We start from the raw sequence: 18,625 nt of genomic DNA on the forward strand, positions 1-18,625 counted from the left end.
AACTTTTTGGTGTTTGCTATCACGAGTTGGAATAATTGGTCCACGGATTCTCGAATAAAACCAACAGGCAGTTTCAGTGACTTCTGACTGTTAATCCATGATTCAGGAATCCTTGATTCAGGAATTTTTCCTGCCAACACTCAATGAGGTGGATGTGGAAGATGCCTGGTTTCAGCAGGACGGTGCCATGGCACACAAAGTGTGTTTGTTAATGACTGTTTAGTGGCCACACTTCACAGGATGCTTCATCTCCTTGAGGGGTAATCTGCACTGGCCATCACAGTTGCTAAATTTAGCCCTCTGTGACTATTTTTTATGGTACTATCAGAAATCAGTTGTTTACGACGTTCATCCTAGGACCCTGGCCCGCATGAAGAACAACATTCATCATGTTGTCACCAATGTATCCATCAATATGCTGGAAAGAGTTCGATTAATGCAGCATACTGAGAATAATGGATGCTGTCTGCCTGATATCATGTTTAAAACTGTTTAAACATAAAATGTTAATGTTGTGTTCAAAGAATTAAATATATGTCTGCTTTTTTTAATTGAATTTCTAAACAAGCAATCTGCTCCACCACACCCAGTATTATGATCCTACGGTTCCTGAAGGTAAAGGGGGTTGGAAGAGGAATGGGCAGATGCAGCTTTACAGCATTTACAAGGCAACATTCTGGATGACTCATTGACGTGAACTTGTAACTTTAGGCAACATGACTGTGCTCTCTTGGTAGACCAGTCCAGCTGAAAGCAAGGGGAAGCTACAGGTGTTATATTTCCTGAAGGCACACAGTTCTGCTGTATGATTTTAATGATGATGGCGTCCCCCTGGTTAAAATACTCCAGAGTAAAGTAGTCCTCCATTTGAAATCCTGGGTGGGGACTCCCCAGAAAAAGCATATTTGGCATTCTACAGGTATGTATTTGGAAAATTACATCACTTAATTAGTAAAGTTTGTTAAAACATTTGAAAAGAGAAATTGATGTATTGAAATTAGATATTGTGGGAATTAATGGAGTGAAGTGGTGAGAAGAGCAGGATTTCTTTTAAAATGTGTACAGAGTTATCAACACAAAATAGGATTATCAACACAAAATCAAATTGTGGTAATGCAGGAGTAGTCTAATAATAACAAGAATGTAGGAATTTGAGAAAAAGTAGTATGAACAGTATAATGAACTGATTGCCGTAGCCAAGATAGACACAGGCTACTACCAACCACAGTGTTACAAACATGTATACCTGCTACATCTGCTTATAAAGAGACTGAAAAAATTTATGAAGAAATGAAAGAAATTATTCAGTATGTTAAGGGAATAAAAATTTGTTATAATGGACTGGAATTCGATAGGAGAAAATGGAGAAGATTAGGGAAAAACATGGGTTGTGGGAAAGGAATTGAAAGGGGAAGCCAAGCTGTTGTATCTTGCACAGAGCAGAATTTAACCGTTGCATACATTTGGTTCAAAAATCATGAAGAAAAGTTGTTTACACGGAAGAGAGATGGAAACATTGGAAGCTGAATGAATTGCCAAAAGGTAGGAAATTAAGGAGATGGGACCTGGATAAGTCAAAATAACCAAGGGTTGCTGAGAGATTCAAAGGGGGTATTGGATTATGCCCAACTGAACTGGGTGAAAGAAATGCAGCTTGTTTCAAAGAGATTCATCCAATCTCACAAGACTGTAACTTCTACATGAATTAAGAGAGAAACTTGAGGTTAATTTTAAGTTAGTCATTGAACCGAAAATTTTATTTTGGCACCAGTTGCAAGTTACAGTTTCACGCTGTTGCTGGCAGGGGTTCTCCCTTGTGCACCTCACATAACATAGCAACAAAAGACATTATGCATTTGCCATTTCAACAGTTTCAATTCATTTACAACAGTGTAGAATGGTTTTCATCAAAAGCATGACACTGCCCTTCCTATAGCTTAGAGCAGCAGTTTCAAATTACTGATTATTTGTGTGCAGGAGAATCCACAGGTCTCCCATTTGTGCTCATTTTAGATGTAAAAGACATTCAAAAGAGTTTTTCTTCCAGCCTACTGAAATCTACTTCTCGTGGCATCCAAGACTGAACCATTTCTCACGTAAAAAACTACATGTTGGTTTCTGTCTTGGATTCCGCACCCGACTTGCATTTTAATGGTTTTTCTGACTTTTACTAACATGAGTGGCTGGTATTATGGAAGCCTTATCCTCCATTGCTGATAGTGGACTGAAGCTGAGTTCACAGTCATAGATTATATGTGCCTGTCGTTCCCATATCCGAAGGCTTTTCTGTGATCACAACTGTTGTGGTTCTCCCCTTGCTACCTGCAGTGGTCATTTGCTGCAGCACAGCAATCAAGGAGCCGTTTACCTTGAGACTTTTCTCTTTCTATCCCTGTTGGAATCCATAGGACTCCCATTTGCAGCAACTGTTGGATATACAAATGGAAAAATACACCGATCTTTCATGAATAATCTGAATTTATTGTGGATCAATTTTGACTATAGAATAGTTGTCATCGTTGCTGGAAGTAACAGAAACAAGTAACATACAAACATATAGAAGACAATGTCACTCAGTAAAAATGCAAATGGGAAAAATATATACCATACATCATCCATTGTAGTTACATCAGACTTGAGCCTGAACACATAATCTTTCAAATTGGAATACATAGTCACATCTATAAACCCACTGAGAAAAAGCAGCAGCGCATCTGACAAAATGTGAACATCAACTGACGCTATTGTTTACAAACTACAGCAGCAACAGCAGCTTGGCCAACTCAATCAAGAGAGCCCTCTATGGAGGCAAATAGTCAAACTAAAATTTATTTTTGTAAAAATATCAAAAAAGTGCATGTCATTACATCAAAACTAGTACATATAGGTGTAAATACTCTGTTAATCTTAGAAGCTACTAAATATTATAAAGTAAATTAACAGTGCTAATACAAATATAGATGTAAATATGTCAATATACCAAAAAATCAATTATAAAATGTCGGAGAGGATACATTTGCATATTACAGCATTAAACAAACAAAACTGCACATCTTGTACAAATACAAGGCCATAGGAAATTTAATAAAACAACAATTTTATTTAAAATATGAAACAGTAACACAGAAAAGAACAAGGATGTGGAACTATGGTTATCTGGAGGGGACACACGAAAATGATATATGTGAATACAAATCGATTCACAAAAACTTAACAGGTGGCACTGATGGACATCCCGCTGTAAAAAGTGCCAAACTTGAAATATAAAACTTTACAAGAAACAGTTTAAAGCAAAAATGTTTGCCATGCCATCTTGATATAAATGCAACAAGAAAATGTGGTAATTATAGCATGTAAGAAATACACTTGAACTAACATGCAAAGAAGTGTATCATAAAGTAGGAGAGAACCTGCTCAAATATAATACACACTACAGATTGTATAATATAAATGGACAGATAAAAAATTACCAAGTGTCAACAAAGAAACACACACACACAAAAGGATTTAACTTTTACGAGCTTTCGGAGCCAGTTGTTTCTTTTTCTAGCAGAAGAGTTGAAGGGGAAGGAAGAGGGGTGAAGGAAAAGGACTGGAGAGGTTTAAGGAGAGGGGCACAGTTATGACGCCTACCTCCATCTAACAAATGGTCCACAAACAACTACCAAAAGTGAGTGTTTTAAAAATAAGTATGCTCATTGAGCAGATGAATTCCAGATGATCTGTGGTGGCAGAAATCTCGCATCTTCTCACCAGCACGGTGCAATGGTCTTCTATGTGATTCAACAAATGCAACACAATGTTCACTCTTAATCAGGTGAGCGGCAAAGTTGGGCTTCTCCGCCACATCCTTTCTATCTATGGCAACATGTTCAGCAAAGCAGACCTCCACTTTATGCCCTGTTTGTTCAGTGTAGCTGTGTTACAATCCAGACAAGAAACTTTATACACCCCTGATCCATGCATAAAATTAATTTTATCAACTTCATGAGATAGCACACATTCCAAATTGTTGGTAGACAAGGAAACATTTACTTTAACTATTTTAAAAATTGCAGCAATTTTGAGACTAATGACACAATAGTATGGTAGAGCCACATACTCTTTACCATTTTTACGTTTACTTTTGTCTGTAGTGTGATCCACGAATTATGGCAGTTCATGCATGTCGAGGCATGGACGGGCATTGCATTATTGAAGATTCCAAACAACAATTGCGGTATGTGCATGCACATGCTTTCTGCTTGGAGAAAGCATATATCCTGCAAGTTATGTCTCTCACTTGCTTATGCAGAATTTATAACTTACCACCACAATCGGCAATGACAAATCACAACAAATGAAATTGAAATTCACTAAATAGCATGCTACGATCACATTTAATGCTCGCATTCGCTACGGGATTCATAGCAGAGCGCTCAGAACACTACTGAGTGCTCATTGGCTGTTGGAGAATACGTGACGTAGGTGCGCAGAATAAGCCCAAACTCAATTGCCATCGTTCGTGACTCCAATTACTATGGAGTATTAGTTACCATCTCACTCATGTGTTTGTGTGCAATTTCATTGTAATTTTTTTGTATGTAACTAGGCAGATAGTCGTTAGATTATATGCTCTATACACTCTTATTTATGTCATGATGGGATGGCAAACATTTTTGCTTTTAACTGCTTATAAAGTTTTATATTTTAGTTTTCTAAAAATTTTATTTAAAGTGTGGCACTTTTTATGGTGGCTTGCAGTGCCTTCTGATAGTTGTTTTCGTGAATCCTCTATAGGTGGCTGTTCTTTCTACTTCCTTCTGTGTCACTGTTTTATATTTTAAGTAAAATTGTTGTTTTGTTAAATTTCGTGTGGCCTTATATTTGTCAATATTTTTTATGCTTTTATATTCATATGTATCCTCTTACAATTCGATGTATTGGCATAATTATGTGTATTTTCTACTAACACTGTTAGTTTACTTTTTATAAATTATTTGGTAGCTTAAAGTATTAACAGTGTATTTATGTCTATATGTACCAGTTTTGGTGTAATGACATGCTCCTGTGCTATATTCATCCAAAATAAACTTTGGCTTAATTAACTAGTTGCCCACCCGGGGGGTGCTCGGTGCTCTTGGTCAAGGTGCCAAACCGTGGGTGCTGCTGTAGTTCGTAAACAATAACTTCAGTGCATGTTCATATTCTGTTACGTATGCTGATTCTTCTTCTCAGTACATTTATAGGTGCGGCTAGGTATTTAAATTTGAAAGATATATGAGTTTTAATCACAAGTTTGATGTGACCACATTGGGTAATGTAAGGTATATATTTTTTCTCACTTGCCTTTTTATTATGTTACACATGACTGATCATTGCATTCTTTCTTTAGCATTTTTTCCTTTCTGGTTGAAGCTATTGTCATGTGTGGCTTTCTAAGGATTCTGTGAACAAGTGGTCTTCTTAGTTGTTCTCTACAGCAAGAACTTCTGTGTTGGCAAATTTTATTACGTGATTGGTCTCACACAAAGCATATTCCACCACAACTGATTTCTCCATCTGTCCCAACCTCCAATGTCCTGCTGTTGATTGATCATACAGTCATTCCAACATAGACTTTTTCACATGTACAGGGAATGCAGTATGATATTGCAAGTGGCATCACTTTTGTCATTTGCTGATGTATGACACTCTTTGATCTTCTTTACCATTTAAAAATAGCCTTTGTGTCATTTTTGCCCAGCATGCAGTAGATTCTGTCCACAACCCTGGCAGTGTGTGGCAGAAAGGTAGTACTCCCCCTAGGCTGTACGGATTACCAAAAATCCTGAAAGATAACTATTCCACTAACACCAGTCATAAGTGCTCCTGTCTCACCAACGCGTAAACTGATGAAACACTTGGCCTCTGTACTTCAGCCACATGTGAGGAAGACTGACACACACCTAAAAGTCTCAAGGCATTTCATTCCAAAGTGGAAGAAACTAAAACTTACAACAAATTGCTTCGTGGTCAGCTTTGATGTTGTTTCTTTGTTTACCAACATGCCACTCAGTGATTTTCTAGAGCATAATAGTTGCATTTTCCCACATGACATCACTAAGCACTTTTGTGCTTACCTTACCATTTGCAATTTCACGTGGAATGGCTGTTTCCACAAACAGTGGTAAAGCATCATCATGGGCAGCTCCCTCTGTCCAGTAGTGGCCAGTTTCTTCATGGAATATTTTGAAACACAGATGCTGGACTTGTCACCTTAAACCTATAAACCTATGGTGTGATACAGTTACATCACTGATACCTGAGCAGGTTGAGGAACAGCTCGGTGACTTCGTAAGATATCTGAGAACTGTCACCATGCCAACTTAAAATTTACTAGGAGGCACCCTTTCTAGATGTGCTGGTGCAAGGGATGATGAGAACCTGGGACATTGTGTGTATAGAAAACCGACATACTCAGACCAGTACCTGCACACACTGTCAAGTCACCACCCAAGACAGAAAAGAGGGGTAATTAATACGCACGAAGCATGCGTAAGATGAATATGTGAACTGCAGCACATGACATGTGATATACTGAAAGCTTTATAAAGACCAATGGGTACACCACAATTTACATAAGAAGTGTCATGAAGTCTAACACTCGCCAAAGTGACATATCGGAAGACTGGGTTCAGCCTTCCTGCCATACATTCCCAGGGTGGTGCACAGAACCAGCCATATGTTGCACAGTCATGATGTAAGACAATTTTTATACAGAAAAACAAGATCAAAGAATATCTCAGATCGGCCAGGAATAAAAGGGACCCACTTGAAATGTGGTAAGTATACTGCATTCCCTGTACACGCTGGAATGACGGCATGATAAAGCAACACCAGATCACCGAACAGTGGTGGCATTTCAGGCTGGATCAGGTGGAGAAATCACCCATGGAAGAGCACACGTGAGACTGAACACGGAATAACATTTGCCAACATGGACGTTCTTGCTGTGGAGAAGAGTTACCACAACTGCTTGTTCAGGGAAGCCTTAGAAATCCACAAGCATGACAGTAATTTCAACAAGATTCCTATAATGAAGCACCAAAGAAACTGGTCTAGGCATGCATATTCAGATACATAGACGCATAAACAGGCAGAATACAGTGTTGAGTTCAGCAACGCCTTTATAAGAAAACAAGTGTCTGACGCAGTTGTTAGATCGGTTGCTGCTGCTACAGTGGCGAGTTATCAAAATTTAAATGAGTTTGATTATGGTGTTATAGTCGGCGGGTGAATGATCAGACACAGCATCTCCGAAGTAGTGATGAAGTGAGGATTTTCCAGTACAACTATTTCATGAGCGTACCATGAATATTGGGGATCCAGTAAAACATCATATGTCTGATATCGCTGTGGCCAGAAAAAGATCCTGCAGGAATGGGACCAGTGATGATTGAAGAATATCGTTCAACTTGGCAGAAGTGAAACACTTCTGCAAATTGCTGCAGATTTCAATGCTGGGCCATCAACAAGTGTCATCATGTGAACCATTCAATGAAACATCATCGATATGGGCTTTCGGAGCTGAAGGCCCACTCGTGTACCCTTGATGATTGCACGACACAAAGCTTTACCCCCCCAGGGGGTCCACAACTCTTTTGTGGACACGTGCGTAGCGAGCACAGGACCCCGAGCTAATGTGGCCCTCCTTCCTTTCCGGGCTGCATACCTTCCCTTCCCTTTCCGCATCCCTCCCCGTCCCCCATCTTCGCCCCCCCCCCCTCACCTCTGGCTCTTTCCTTCCCTTTCTCCCCCTCTGGGAGTATGGTTTGTGCCTATGTCCGGAGACGGACGCTCGAAACTGTTCCAAATTCCTTGCTCTTACACTTGCAAGTCCTCGTCCTTCCTCTGTCCTTCTCTTTTCCTTCCCTCTTCTCCTTGCCCTTTTCTCCGCTGCGGCGTTTGAGACCCCCTCTTCTTTCCTTTCCCTTTCTCTTCTTTCCTCACTGTGCGTGTCTGAAGGCCGACCCACGCACTTCCATGCGTAGCCGGTGATGGGGTAACGCGTAATTCCCCGCCCCGGGTAGACAGGTAGGACACGTACGTACCCCCTGGTAACGGCCAGGCCCAGGGAGGGGTGATTACCCGAGCTGATACCTTCCGAAAGTGCCGATTGGTCCCTCCGTCCGTTTGTCGGGAGGTGTGACCTGAGGTGTGAACAATCACCTAAGGCGGGTGTGCCCTCGGTGAGGGCCCCCACAAGGGAGGAGCGCGCCATCGGAGACGCCGGTAATCATGGGGGATTCTTCCACAATGGTTTCCTCACCTTCCTTTATGTCTGCTCACAAACGTAAGTTCACTGAGTCTCAGCCACAGACGGTTCTTCCATCGTTGCCACAGTTCCTTGTTGTTTCTCGGTCTGACGAAGGTCACGACTTTTCCACGGTCAACCCTTTCATTATTCAGAAAGGTGTCGACGCAATTGCGGGTCCTGTAAAGTCTTGTCCCAGATTACGGAATGGCACCCTGTTGTTGGAAACACACAGTGCCCTCCAGGCTCAAAAATTGCTGCGTACTTCTCTGCTCCACACCTTCCCTGTCCGGGTGGAACCGCACCGTACCTTAAATTCCTCGCGTGGAGTTGTTTATACACGCTCCCTCGATGGATTGTCTGACGAAGAAATTCAGCACTACCTGTCTGACCAGGGCGTCACGGCTGTTCATCGGGTTATGAAAAGGGTTGACTCGAACATCATTCCAACCCGCACTGTCTTCTTGACATTTGACAAAGTTCAACTCCTATCAAAAATCAAAGCAGGCTATGAGATAATTTCCGTTCGCCCTTATGTCCCAAACCCTACGCGTTGCTATCGATGTCAGCCGTTCAATCACACCAGCCAGTCCTGTTCCAATCCGGCCAAATGTGTTACATGTGGCAAGGATGCCCATGAGGGTGGTTGTCCACCTCCATCCCCTCGCTGCATCAACTGTATGGGTGACCACGCTGCTTCCTCTCGAGATTGGCCCATTTTTAAGGATGAAAAGCTCATCCAGGAAATAAGAATGAAGGAAAAGGTGTCGACCTTTGCTGCTCGAAAGTTACTCGCCAGTCGACAGCCCACCGTGCCTCAGAAAGATAAATACAGCACTGTCCTTGCTTCTCCTCGACCAACAAAGGAGGCGGCCACGCAGACTTGCGACCTCACCTTTAGTACCACGGTCGTCAGATCGGCCAGCGCAATGATCGCCCGTTCAACCTCACCCCTTTCGCCTGCCCACTCTATGGCTCACACTTCGTTGGGTTCTGCTAAATCTCGAGCCCAAAAGTCAGACGCCAAGTCTTCGAAAAAAGAGCATTCTCGTGAAGAGTTTTTACGTACCGCAACTTCACAACCATTGGTTCCTCCTTCATCTAAACATCATACTTCTAAGAAGGCTACGAAGAAACACAGTTCCTCTCCTTCTCCGCCAAGGCGTGTCCCATCTACAGCACCACCTGGCGGAAATCGCCCTCGGCCGTCTTCTGTGTCGCCGAGGCGCACTGCTGGTGGCCGGTCAACTGGCCGATCGTTGGTGGCAGGAGCTGCTCCTGACCAACCTATGGATCAGGATCTTCTGCCTTCGACTGAATGCCATTCCATGCTGTCGGTCGCAAGCTCTGAGCAGTCGTTGAGTTGACAGCACCCTTGGTCACGTTCCTCCATTTTCTGTTCACCCTATGTCCATTATCCACTGGAATATCCGCGGCATTCGAGCCAATCGGGATGAATTGTCGATCCTCTTACGATCCTACTCGCCGGTCATCTTCTGTCTTCAGGAAACAAAGCTGCGTCCCCATGACCGCTTTGTTCTACCTCATTTTCAGTCCGTTCGATATGACCTCCCCTCTGTTGAAGGCACTCCAGCCCATGGAGGACTCATGATTCTGCTCTATGATACTCTCCATTATCACCCAATCCATTTAAACACTTCCTTCCAAGCTGTCGCCGTCCGTCTTTCCCTTTCTGGATACACGTTCTCTCTTTGTACGGTATACATTCCATCGTCCACACCAATGGCACGAGCTGCTCTCCTTCATCTTCTTGATCAGCTTCCACCCCCCTATTTGCTGGTTGGGGACTTCAATGCCCACCACCCACTTTGGGGATCTCCACATCCTTGTCCACGTGGCTCACTATTGCTAGACGTCTTCCACCAAGCGGATCTAGTCTGCCTCAACACTGGGGTCCCCACATTTTTGTCTGCCTCCACGACAAATTTATCTCATTTGGACCTTGCGGTCGGTACTGTTCCGCTAGCTCGGCGCTTCGAATGGTTCGCCCTTGATGATACACACTCCAGTGACCACTTTCCATGTGTTCTTAGACTGCAGCCTCAACTGCCATATATGCGCTCGCGACGCTGGAAGTTTGCCCAAGCCGATTGGACACTTTTTTCGTCTCTAGCGACATTCGATGACCGTCGCTTTCCCAGCGTCGACGATGAGGTCACACATGTTACCGACGTTATTCTCACAGCTGCGGAACGTTCAATACCACGCATCTCCGAATTGCCCCGGCGCCCCCCAGTTCCTTGGTGGAACGAGGCATGCCGTGACGCAATACGTGAGCGGCGACGGGCTCTTCGCATTTTCCGTCACCATCCAACTTTGGCCAACTGTATCCGATATAAGCACCTCCGTGCGCGATGCCGTCGCGTCATCCGCAATAGCAAGAAAGCAAGCTGGAAATTCTTTATTAGCTCATTTAACACCTTCACTCCCTCCTCGGAAGTTTGGAGTCGGCTTCGACGGTTCTCAGGCGCGCCTAGTTTCTCCCCGGTCTCTGGGCTCACTGTCGCGCATGACACCTTAGTGGACCCCGTCGCAATTTCTAACTCATTGGGTCAGCATTTTGCTGAGATTTTGAGCTCTTCAAATTACCCGCCAGCGTTTCTCCCGAAGAAACGTGCAGCGGAAGTGTGACATCTTGCTTTCTCCTCTCAAAATCACGAAAGCTACAATACTGTTTTCTCCATGCGGGAACTCCAACATGCCCTCTCTTCTTCTCGCTCCTCCGCTCCAGGACCGGATGGTATCCATGTCCAAATGTTGCTGCATTTATCAACCCATAGTCTGCGTTACCTCCTTCGCCTTTATAATCGAATTTGGACCAACAGTACCTTTCCCAGGCGATGGCGGGAAGCTATTGTCGTTCCCGTTCCGAAACCTGGAAAGGACAAACATCTCCCCTCTAGCTATCGCCCCATTTCTCTCACGAGTAGTGTCTGTAAGGTTTTGGAGCGTATGGTGAATTACCGTTTAGCTTGGTGGCTGGAATCCCGCAGTCTTTTAACACCAGCCCAATGCGGATTCCGAAAGCATCGTTCTGCCGTTGACCATCTTGTTGCTCTCTCCACTTATATCATGAACAATTTTCTCCGGAAACGCCAAACGGTAGCAATATTTTTTGATCTGGAGAGAGCATACGATACCTGTTGGAGGACAGGCATCCTCCGCACACTGTTCTCTTGGGGCTTTCGAGGCCGGCTGACCCTTTTTCTTCGCGAATTTATGGCAGAGCGCACATTTAGGGTGCGGGTGAACACTACTCTCTCCCGTACTTTCTCCCAAGAAAACGGGGTACCCCAGGGCTCCGTGCTGAGTGTTGTACTGTTTGCCATTGCCATTAATCCAATTATGGATTGTCTCCTTCCTGATGTCTCGGGCTCCCTCTTTGTGGACGATTTTGCGATCTACTACAGCTCTCAACGGACCAGCCTTCTTGAAAGACGTCTTCAAGGATGTCTCGATCGCCTCCATTCGTGGAGCATCGAAACCGGCTTCCGTTTCTCACCCAGTAAGACCGTTTGTGTTAATTTTTGGCGACGTAAGGAGTTTCTTCCGCCCTCCTTACATCTAGGTCCTGTCAACCTTCCGTTTTCCGACGTCGCTAAATTCTTGGGTCTTATGTTTGACAGAAAACTGTGCTGGTCCTCCCACGTTTCCTATCTTTCGGCTCGCTGTCTGCGTTCCCTTAACACCCTCCGTGTCCTCCTGGGGAGCGGACCGAGTGGTCCTTCTCCGCCTCTATCGCGCCTTAGTGCGCTCGAAATTGGATTATGGAAGCATAGTCTACTCCTCTGCTCGGCCGTCTATTCTTCGGCGTCTCGACTCTATCCACCACCGTGGATTACGTTTAGTGTCTGGAGCTTTTTACACCAGCCCTGTGGAAAGCCTTTATGCTGAGACTGCTGAACCTCCGCTGTCCAATCGGCGGGCAGTCCTTCTGAGTCGTTACGCTAGCCATCTGTCTTCCATGCCTGCTAATCCAGCCCATGACCTTTTTTTCGACGCCTCCTTTGATGTCGGGTATGCAGGCCGCTCCTCCTCCCTATTACCCCCGGGAGTCCGCTTCCGTCAACTGCTCCATTCTCTTTCCTTCCGCTTTCCTAAAACCTTCTTGACAACTTGGGGTACAGCACCGCCTTGGCTCCGTCCCCGGATCGACTTGCTCAGAGACCTATGTCAATTTCCCAAGGATGGTACCCCTACACTTGTTTACCGTCGGGCATTTGCTGCTCTATGTGCACAAATGCCGGAAGCCACATTTATTTACACCGACGGCTCGAAAACATCGTTAGGTGTAGGGAGTGCCTATATTGTTGGCGACACCCCAAATCACTTTCGGCTTCCCGACCAGTGTTCGGTTTATACTGCGGAGCTTTACGCTGTTCTCCAGGCTGTCCACTACATCCGCCGCCATCAGCGGATACAGTACGTAATCTGCTCAGATTCTCTCAGCTCTCTCCTAAGTCTCCAAGCTCTTTACCCTGTGCACCCTCTGGTCCACCGGATTCAGGACTGTCTGCGCTTGCTCCACCTGGGGGGCGTCTCAGTGGCGTTCCTCTGGCTCCCGGGACACGCTGGTATCTGTGGGAATGAGGCGGCCGATATTGCGGCCAAGGCTGCAGTCTCTCTTCCTCGGCCAGCTATTCAGACTCTTCCGTTTACCGATCTACGGAGTGGTTTATGTCGCCAAGTTGCTCATTTATGGCATGCGCATTGGTCAACACTTCCCCATAATAAATTGCGGGAAGTGAAAGCCCTTCCTTGCGCTTGGACCTCTTCCTCCCGAACGCGTCGTCGGGAGGAGGTAATTTTAGCTAGACTCCGGATAGGGCACTGTCTTTTTAGCCATCGACATCTTTTAAGCGGTGATCCTCCCCCACTCTGTCCCCACTGCTCTCAGCTGTGGACGGTCAGACACCTTTTAATTGAGTGCCCCTATTTTAATCCGTTACGCTCCCGTCTACAGCTATCGCCTGATCTATCGTCGATTTTAGCAGATGACACGCGCTCAGCTGACCGCGTTCTACAGTTTATTAGTGACAGTGAAATGATGTCAGTGATTTGAAGCTTTTTTTGGCGACAAACAACCCCTTTCTATAGTGGATTTTTAAGCATTTCTTCTGCCTTTAGTTTCTCAAATTTTATGACCTTGTTCCCATTGCTGCTGAATTTAACTTTCGTTTATTCCTGTTTCCTACGTCACGGGCTGGGCGCTAATGACCATAGAAGTTTTGCGCCCTAAAACCACAAACCAAAAAAAAAAAAAAACAAAGCTTTACGCCTCGCCTAGGCCTGTCAGCACCAACATTGGACTGTTGGTGACTGGAAACATGTTACCTGGTTGGACGACTCTGATTTCAAATTGTATCGAGTGGATGGATGTGTATTGGTATGGAGACAATCTCATGAATCCATGGACCCTGCATGTCAGCAGGGGACTGTTCAAGCTCTCCAGTGGTGTGAGCCATGTGCAGTTGGAGTGATATGGGACCCCTGATACGTCTAGATATGACTGACAGGTGACACGTATGTAATCATCCTATCTGATCACCTGCATCCATTCATATCCATTGTGCATTCTCTCAGACTCTGGCAGTTCCAGCAGGACAGTATGACACCCCACATGTCCAGAATTGCTACAGAGTGACTCCAGGAACACTCTTCTGAGTTTAAACACTTCCATTGGCCACCAAACTCCCCAGACATGAACATTTTTGAGCATATCTGGGATTCCATGCATTGTACTGTTCAGAAGAGATCTCCACCCCATGGACAGCCCTGCAGGATTCATGGTGTCATCTCCCTCCAGCACTACTTCAGACGTTAGTCAAGTCCATGCCATGTCGTGTTGTGGCACTTCTGCGTGCTTGCGGGGGCCCTACACAATATTAGGTTGGTGTACCAGTTTCTTTGGCTCTTCAGTGTAGATTCCCGTGCTGTAGCGAACTACTGTCGCAGTTAGTCAGGAGAGAACCACAGCGGCAGTGATTACGAGAAAGCCTTCAGTCATTGGTACACAGGTATATGTAATCTGCAACTGTCAGCTCTACTCCATTTTGCCACCGGCAATGGAGGGTGAAGCTCTGACAATGCCGGCAATTTTGAATTTCTCATGTGTCTGACATGTCGTTTGTTGTGACATTATTGTTTCAAACCATACAAGATTCAATCATTACAAGCCCTTCATTTTGGTAATGTTTTGTAAATTCATTCTGGGAATTGAAATAGAAGGTAACATTTACTTCATGTTACGTACTCAACGATAGGGCTGCATTCATTTAAATGAAAAAGTGAACATCTAAAATCTAATAACATTGGGGCACAGCAGCCACATACCAAAATCAAGCACTAGAGATAGTCTCCAAAGCTTAATGTGTTTTTTACTGTGTCCCGGGAAAAAATTTATAGCTTGTTCTTTTTTTATGGACTAAGTAATTACAGGAACCACATACCCACTTATTTTGGAGATGTGATGTTTTCAGTTATGACAACATGATGAAAATATCATTTGTCAACGACCACTACACTGGCTCCTGCATGTAAGAGCATTTCTTAACAATGGGCTGCCTCAATGGTGGATCAGCCATAATGAGGTATGGATCTCTCACTACACCATTGGGCACCATGGTAGCATGTTTTCACAATACAGTACGTTATTTTTGTTTTTGTGAGACTTTGTGAAAAACTGTGTATGCGATGTCCCTTCCAACAACTTTTTGTAAATCATGACCGTGCATAGCAACAGCATCTTGGCAGTGTGTCCAGAGGTCTTGCAAAAGTAAGAAATGAGTTTGACTATTGTCTTGATATTTATAATGCATCTAATGGAAAGAACATGACCATTTGTGAGGGATGAATGAAAACATTGATCCTAACTGTAATTGTAAGAAGTATGAAAAGGTTTTACATGCATGCATCTAAAATAAATACACTTATGAAAACATGGTTCATATGAAAATAAAATGTTTTTGGTCCTATGCGTAACTTAAAATTTACCACAATTTCTATCTTTATTCATACAGAACATAAAGTCTTATGAAATCTTTTTGAAACATCCTGTACATTACATGAAGAATGGGTAGCTTTAAGAGAAGGCAGCAGAGGAACAATTACACAAAAGGACAAGTCCCAGAAGAACTCCTTGGAGATCACGTATGATATTTAATTTAATTCTTGAAAGATGAAGATATAAAAATGAATCACTTGAGGTAGGCAAAAGGGTGTATAGACGTCTAATAAATTTTAGATTGCCAGAAAGTGCAAAATGGCAAAGTAGGAATAGTTAGATGACAAATGCAAAGTTTTACAAGCAAGTATGGCTGTAGGACAGGTTGATGCAACATGTAGGAAAACTGGAGAGCCCTTTGGAGAAAACACAAACAGGTATATGAAAACAGAGCTCTACTAGTCAAAAAGGGCAGACAAGAAAGGTGGAAAGAGTTTATAGAAGAGCTGTATAAAGCAAATTAATTTGAAGACAGGTTTGTGAAAATGCAGTGGGAAATGAATGATGAGCTGGAGTCTGTCATTCACACTGTGAGAAATTTCACAAAGTGCTGCAAGACTTAAATCACAACAAGGCACCTCGAAGAGACTACTTTCTGTCTGAATTATTAATATGCATGATGTTATATACAACTGAAATACTCAGACTTCAAGAAGAATGTAATAGTCTCAGTACCAAAGAAAGCAGACCATTAGTTAAAAAGTTTTGCTTAAGAAACACTAACACAAATTACCTGTAGAAAAATGTATAGATTGGTAGAAGTTGACATGTGTTGAATCCATTCTGGAGAATTTGAAGAATGCTTAAGTTAATACTGACCGTACGATGATGTCAAAATGTAGGCCTAAGAAAGAAAGTTACACATTTATAGCATTTGCAAACTTAGAAAATTCTTTTAACAATGGGTTGCAACATATACCCCATGTTTTCGGTCTGTACTTAAGCAAGCAATAAAGGAAACTAAGGAGAAATCTTGAGATAATGAAATTAAGATAAAAGTGATCAAAACTATTAAGGTTTCCTGATATCATTGTAATTATGTCATTGACAGCAAAATACTTGGAAGACCAGTTGAGCAGAATGAGTAGTGTCTTGAAAAGGAGTTATAAAATAACAATCAAGAAAAGTTAAACAAAGGTAATAAAGTATAGTCAAATTAAATCAGGGGAGGTTGTGTGTGTCTGGGGGAGGTGGGCAGGGTGGCTGAACACGCACTGAGAGTGACAAAGTGGTTCTCGTGCGAATTTGCTTATCACAGTTGAAATTATAATTTGATTTCATTGTTCTGAATTTGAATTGTTATATTTTTGGTTATTGTTATTATTATTATTAGTACAACTACTTCAGTGCAATACAAAAAAGCTATTTCTAGCCACTGGTGCGTTAAAGTAGTATCAAAAATTTGTGGATTTGATAAATTTAATTAAAATAAATTGGCGTAAAATGCCATGTTATGATTCTGGCACCTTTTTTATCGAATATATCAGGTGCTCAATTGATTGTCTTACCAAGTAGTATTCTTCAGGACTGAGTATATAATTACTATTGTTGTTGCAGTTATTAATATCTAACAGCATAAATGCCCATCATTTGTTGTTCTGTCGTGCCAGAAAATCTTCTCGTGCATAGCATCTATAACTTCTGAAGTATTTGTATTGCGAAGGCAAGTGGCAAAATTATTTCGCAGAGCTTACAATGAGACACTGTAAAAAAAGCTTGGGAGTTTTACATCCTGGTGCAAGTGGTCGTTAATAATATCTGTAGCTAAATAAGGTAACATCCAGAATTGTAGTACAAGATAATTATTAGAGGCACAGGGGCTCAGAATGGGTCTTGTATTCTACCTTAATAATCATTAATAAGCTACCGGTAGGTATAAAATTGAAATATTCTACCTTAATAATCATTACTAAGCTGTCAGTGAATATAAAATATAAAGTTGAGAAACCACATCAGTTTAAAAAAATTAAACCACTTTTTCTATTTAATTAACAATTGATTGATGAATGTAACAATTTGTAAAGAAATGAAATAGAATGATAATGTAGACTCAGTTGTAGGTCAAGCAAGTGGCAGACTTCAGTTCATTGGCAGAATACTAGGGAAATGTAATCAGTCTACAAAGGAGGTAGCTTTCAAAAAGATGCAGCTCACACTTGTGGGACAGGACTAACATGGGATATTGAAGTAACACAAAGTAGGGCAGCACTAGCATTAACAGCTTTGTTTGACATGTGGTAGAGTGTTGTGAAGATAGTTAAGAAACTGAAATGGTGGAGGCTTGAAGACAGATGTGAACTTTCCCAAGAAAGCCTACTTACAAAGTTTCGAAAACTAGCTTCAAGTGATGACTCTAGGAATATACTGAAACACCCTAATTATCACTCCCATAGGGATCATGAGCACAATCTAAGATTAATTACAGCACACCCAGCAGTGTTTGAGTAGCCACTCTTCCCGTGACTCATATGTGAATGGAACAGAAAGAAGCTCTGAAAACTGGTATTATGGGAAGTATCATTTGATGTGCACTTCACAGTGGTTTTTAGAATATGGGTATAGGTATAAATGCAGGTTGTTGGTATTGGTGTTTAGGGATTTGGTGGTGCAGCAGTTACATTTATCCTGTGCTGTAGGGAAGTGGGTGTTTGATGTGGAAGAGTTCACAGCTGTCATAGTGGAATTATTGTTGTTTATTGAATTTGGTATTATATGTGCTGAAGTGTGGATGTGAACTTCAATGAAATGTAGATTGAGGAAGATGGTCTGAGCTGTAGACAGGGAGTGTTAGATGCAGAACGCATGGCAGTTGGCAGAGGTACCCGAGTGTTTGTTACAGCACATGGGCAATCTGGATCCTCCCTCCCTGAACTAGTTTCCCTGAACCCCCACAGATGGGAACATGTTCTTCTACATATCCTTTCATCCTGCCACCCTCCTCGACTTAATGTCCATTAACATACATCCTTTTTTCTCCTATTGTTAGTATTTTTTCATTTCTTAGCTCAGTATTTTATTTTATTTTTTTGTAATTATCTTTTTTTGTACTGACTTTCTGTCCCAATTCTCCCTCTACTCTATTTTTTTCATCACACTCTCTCCCCCCCTATCATTTCTGAGCTGATTCTGGCTTTGCAGTGTACTATTTTTGACCTCATATTCTCTTGACTCCTGCCCCTTCAATTTTACCTCCCCTCATCCTCACAAGTGGGTCCCTGTCAATCTATTGTCAGTGTAATCTGTGCCCCCTTCCCACTCCCTTTTTAGTCTTGCAACTTGTCTCTCTGTCCTCACTGATGAAGGAACTAACTGTTCTGAAAACTTGG

General features: G+C 42.7%; 1 protein-coding gene across 2 annotated transcripts in view; it reads left to right on the forward strand.

The window, feature by feature from the left end:
* Positions 1–18,625, forward strand: part of LOC124802950 (centromere/kinetochore protein zw10 homolog) — a 209,946-nt gene that overhangs the window by 154,368 nt on the left and 36,953 nt on the right. The window contains exon 10 of one of the 2 annotated variants that reach the window (XM_047264040.1): positions 3,551–3,662. The exons of the other annotated variant lie outside the window; for it this stretch is intronic. Within the exon in view, the coding sequence (XP_047119996.1) occupies positions 3,551–3,562 (12 nt within the window). The 3' untranslated portion in view covers positions 3,563–3,662. Of the gene's footprint in view, positions 1–3,550; positions 3,663–18,625 lie in introns of those variants that run through there. 2 annotated transcript variants of the gene reach the window in all.

The sequence above is a fragment of the Schistocerca piceifrons genome, chromosome 6 (genome assembly GCF_021461385.2).
Source record: "Schistocerca piceifrons isolate TAMUIC-IGC-003096 chromosome 6, iqSchPice1.1, whole genome shotgun sequence".
Lineage (NCBI taxonomy): Eukaryota > Metazoa > Arthropoda > Insecta > Orthoptera > Acrididae > Schistocerca > Schistocerca piceifrons.